The sequence below is a fragment of the Phoenix dactylifera genome, chromosome 2, assembly GCF_051530095.1.
Source record: "Phoenix dactylifera cultivar Ajwa chromosome 2, Ajwa_hap1_PhDact_Kaust_v1.1, whole genome shotgun sequence".
Taxonomy (NCBI): Eukaryota; Viridiplantae; Streptophyta; class Magnoliopsida; order Arecales; family Arecaceae; genus Phoenix; species Phoenix dactylifera.
The window spans coordinates 30253842-30258534 of record NC_143191.1 but is presented as its reverse complement, the minus strand read 5'-3'; the positions used below and the strand labels follow the sequence as shown (position 1 = coordinate 30258534).

The 4693-nt window shown below is 42.0% G+C and overlaps 1 protein-coding gene across 1 annotated transcript; it reads left to right on the top strand.

Moving 5' to 3' along the window:
* Positions 1 to 3000, top strand: LOC103717050 (uncharacterized). Its single transcript, XM_008805281.6, has 3 exons — positions 1 to 876; positions 2272 to 2575; positions 2701 to 3000. Exons 1-3 carry the CDS (start codon positions 1 to 3, stop codon positions 2835 to 2837), a joined length of 1317 nt encoding a protein of 438 aa, XP_008803503.1. The 3' UTR covers positions 2838 to 3000.
* The last annotated feature ends 1693 nt before the right edge of the window (positions 3001 to 4693 follow it).

Genomic DNA, 4693 nt, shown 5'->3' with positions numbered 1-4693 from the left:
ATGGCGAGAGGAAGCAGCGGCCGGGGAGGGGGAGCGGAGGAGGCCCTGCTGGCGCCGGCGACGGCGGCGAAGACGTGGTACGGGCGGTGCCTGTCGTACCGAGGGGACGAGCTGGGGGGGTTCCGGTCGTGCCTGCGGTGGATGTGCATGGACCAGTCGGACCGCTGCCACGGCCTCATGTCGTGGTCCCTCTTCTTCGTCCTCTCCCTCGCCGTCCCCATCGTCTCCCACTTCGTCCTCTCCTACAACCCCCACCGTCGCCCCTACGACCTCGCCGTCCAGCTTTCCCTCACCGCCGCCTCCGCCCTCTCCTTCCTCTGCCTCTCTGCCGTCACCCGCCGCTACGGCCTCCACCGCTTCCTCTTCCTCGACAAGCTCCGCGACGAGACCGAGCACGTCCGCCTCGGCTACACCGCCCATCTCGACCGCTCCTTCCGCCTCCTCTCCTACTTCGTCTTGCCCCTCTTCGCCGCCGAGATGGCCTACAAGATCTGGTGGTACTGCGCCGGCGCCGGCCGGATCCCGTTTCTGGGCAATCCCGTGGCGAGCGACGTGGTGGCGTGCGTTCTTGAACTTGCCTCGTGGATTTACCGGACGGCGACGTTCATCCTGCTGTGCGTCTTGTTCCGGCTGATATGCCAGCTTCAGATACTGCGGCTGCAGGACTTCGCGGCGGTGTTTCAGGAGGAGTCCGAGGTGGGGCTTGTGCTGGCGGAGCACCTCCGGATCCGGCGGCAGCTGCGGGTGATCAGCCACCGTTTCCGGGCTTTCATCCTCTCCTGCCTCGTGCTTGTCACCGCCAGCCAGTTCGCCGCCCTGCTGCTCACCACTCGATCGCACTCGGACGTCAACCTCTTCAACACCGGAGAACTCGCGGTGAGTCAATTACCCACTCTCCGCTGGTGCACGTCTCGGTGTTGCATTAATTCGTACAAGAAGACTGCCCGCTCTGTTTATTAGTTTCCACATTCACAATTCATAATACTTCCTTACTTTAGGATTTTATTTTATTACATTGTTTTTATTACATTAGCAAAGCGGACATCTAAGTCACCTTTAAGGGTAGGATGGATTCTTGATCTAAATCAGCATATATCAAGTTCAGGAGAAGTTTTTTATGAACTGTAAGCGACACAGTAAATTTGAAGTTGAGAAAAAATACTGCCTTTCTTAATACTGGACAATGACCAATAGGTTTCAGGCTGCACCTAAACAAGGTTAGCTATGAACTACGAAGGACAACAAGAAGGTTTAATGATTCTTGTGAACAATAGTGTATGAGTTTTTCTGGTAGAAGACAGGAAAATTTTGTTTTAGACATCGAGAGAACAAGCAGTTCTTTGAAATGCTTGGTCATCCTCATGATCCAAGAGGCCAACATCTGTTTTATCTCTTAAATGGAAACCCATTATTTTTGAAGTTTGGACAGTACCGTTACAATTTCAGATGTGAAGGATGTCAAAATAAGGGAAATTGTTGCGTGTGAATGCAGAGCAAGCTGAAAAAACTAACATTTGCGATTACATGGCTGGTTTTTGCCTTTGGACGATGCAGAAGACATGTCATGTCATTCTATATATCAAAGAGAAATTCAAAAGTGATCTACTTCACCAAGCTTATACCGGAAGTCTTATCAATTAGTTTTTAAAATTAACTTTTCTTTAAAATGATTTATCTTAAGATTCTCCATGTTATGTATGATTTTTATTAACCACCAGTTCCTTCGATTTAGAAACACTTATTTGGAATTTTCAGTTGATTTACATTTTCTCTCTCTTTTGATGCACTAGCTCATTCAGTATGATCTTATTTTCATTCTTTCTATTACTTTTCAAATACTTCCAGTTTGGAGGCATATAAACTGTATAATGATTATGCAACAGGCAAAACACATAGCAAAAGTTGTGATAATAAGTTAATTTAGGGGGCCTATTCCATTATATTATATTCATTGAAAAGGTGGTATATATGATTTTCATGGTCTTTAAGCACTGAAAAAATTTGGAAAGAGCCTAGGCTCCTTTCTGATAGTACAGCCCCGAGATCAACATGAACATATCTGAATCAAAGGCTGTTGCTTAACCCCACCCCATCCTTGTATGATTGTGCTCAGTGTATTCTAATCTATAAGACGGCACTATTGCTCAATCACCCTTTGTTACTCGGGAATCTCAGGGCTGTCTACGAAGTTTTATGGGTTAAATTTTTGCAGCAGCTAGATGCCCATAAATCAATACCATTGTTCTAATCTGTCTGTTTATGATTTGGCAGCTATGTTCCATTGTACTTGTGACTGGACTGTTCATATGCTTAAGGAGTGCTGCTAAGATCACACACAAGGCCCAAGCACTCACAAGCCATGCTGCAAAGTGGCATGTCTGTGCTACTATTGATTCTTTCGATGCAGACCCTGAGACACCTGGTGAGGTTACTTTGAACCCCAACTGTGTCTTTGCAGTGAATGGTGGTGAGGATGAATCAGATGAGGATGTCAGTGCTGAGGATGAACTGGAAGACATGAAGATTTTGCCACCTCATGCCCACACCATTTCCTTTCAAAAGAGACAAGCTCTAGGTGAGGCACCATATTAATTCCTACTATTGGTTAGGTGCATAGAATTAATATGTATTATGTAATAAGAACTTGATTGAAGACCTGTGCGTATAGCTCATCTACTTGAAATTTTTTACTTCATGCAGTGACATATTTGGAGAACAACAAAGCAGGGATCACCATTTTCGGTTTCACGCTGGATAGAGCATGGCTCTACACCATTTTTATGCTTGAAACGACCCTGTTCTTGTGGCTATTGGGCAAGACAACTGGGATTTCTTAAGGTGGAACGCCTTCTGGTTTTTTCTCCATAATTTTGTTCACTCTCTACATGTAGATTCTCTCCCATTGTAGAAAGTTTTGAGGTGTACAAATGAAGGCAGTTGAGGAGGCAGTCAAGTAATGTAATGTAATGTAATATAGGTGTTGCATCGTTTGATCATTCATTCAGGCGTTGATGAAGCTGTCCACAATACCAGCCTTCTGCTGTCCCTTGAATCTTCCTCGTCTTTTATTTTATGGTGTGCGAGTTCGGGTTTGGCAGATTATCTGTGATTGTATCTTGTTTTATTTTTTCAGACAGCCTCCTGCTGTCTTGCGAATCTTCTTCTTTTATTTACGGTGTGCAGGTTGGGGTTTGGCAGCTTACCAGTTTATTTATGGTATCATTTTTTTTGAGAGTTTTATCAATATTAATATAAAATGATAGCATCTTCAAAATTAATACTGATAGAGGAGCAGCTTGAACTAGTGTACGTTGTTTCATTCACCGTGGCGAGGTAGCAGTTCTAATTACTTGACCGCTTATGGTAGAGAAAGTTATTTATTCATTTAATTGGCTTGCTTTGTTCTAACAAACACCCGTAAATCCTGGTTCGTTGTAAAGGATGGCTGTCGACCTTGCGCACTTATTATTTGTTTGAAAAGATTAATATTGGAAAACTGATAGATGAATCGATGGCTTCCGTGGGCATCATTAATTAATCAGACATTTCCAAGCCATTTGAATGTTTTGAGATCTTACAAAATTCCTATTAGTTAAATGAAGTTGCAACATTCATCACGCTGCATCTTTTAACTTGCAGATAGCAATATGAGGATGACCGATATTTTGTCGTGGTAGATCTCCACCTTTAATGGGGAAAGTGTTATGGATCGATTTCATAGTGCAACTCTCAAGATTTTTGAGAGAAAAAAAAAAATCTAGCTTCACGAAATCTCTTAAGTAAAATTTTCCAACCTTACAGACAGCAATCGTCAAGCAAGCCTTGTGTCTCAAGAAGCCTAGTGTCTGATCATATTCAACCTAACTAGTTGGCTGGATGTTGTTATTTGAGTTTTGCCAACGATGTCAGGCTACTTGTTATATAAACAAAAATGTATCCACACAAACAGCGTCCTATTTATAAAAAGACTAAGGACCCAACTTTGATGTAATACTATCATTTTGGACATGTGTATTGCTTAGCTACTTGTATTTTCTATCCTCTACAAACACTCCTTTCTCAGAGGGGAATCTGTGAAAAGTGCTTTGACAAAGTTCTCCATCTGCCTAAGGAAACAGGGTGTCAGGGCCGGCAAAATATTCAACCAAAAGAGATTTGTATAAGCCTAACTTTCAACTTTGGAATGAACCTCCAACTGTAAAATTTTGTTTTAAAAAAAAATCTAATAGACAAGTGAAAAAAAAAAATTAAGTGGCTCATATTAAACCACTAGATCATTGTACCTAGAGTGTCTTCCTTGGCAAATGAAATCCACTCATTCAGAACTAATATTTAAAAAAAGAAAAGAAAAAGAAAAAGAGAAAGACAATCATTTATCTTGAGTAGAAGATTGTGATAGACAACTCTGTAGCCAAGCTTCAAAAACCTACTTTTGAGTTATGTTTCAGTTGGGCCTGTGGAGTTTCAATTTCAGCAGTTTTGCTTCAAGGTTCAGAGTTTTGGTCAACAAATTCAAATAAAAAAACAATTAAAAGAATCAAAGAAAAATGAAAAGAAGCCAAGAAAAAATACTAAAGAACATTTTATTCTGTTTTATGAGTTCCTTATTCGTATAGTTTCAGTAGTTCAAAGCTGGAGTCAGTACTACAGACAGGTGAAAATCATAAACTGTACCGATGTATTAAACTGTGAG

What these genes read in the sequence shown, in the direction of transcription:
- LOC103717050 (XM_008805281.6), top strand. Translation starts at nt 1, where the DNA reads ATGGCGAGAGGAAGCAGCGGCCGGGGAGGGGGAGCGGAGGAGGCCCTG. An exon ending in TCAACACCGGAGAACTCGCG is followed by an intron (nt 877 to 2,271) that starts GTGAGTCAATTA and finishes ATGATTTGGCAG; the next exon opens with CTATGTTCCATTGTACTTGT. An exon ending in TCAAAAGAGACAAGCTCTAG is followed by an intron (nt 2,576 to 2,700) that starts GTGAGGCACCAT and finishes TACTTCATGCAG; the next exon opens with TGACATATTTGGAGAACAAC.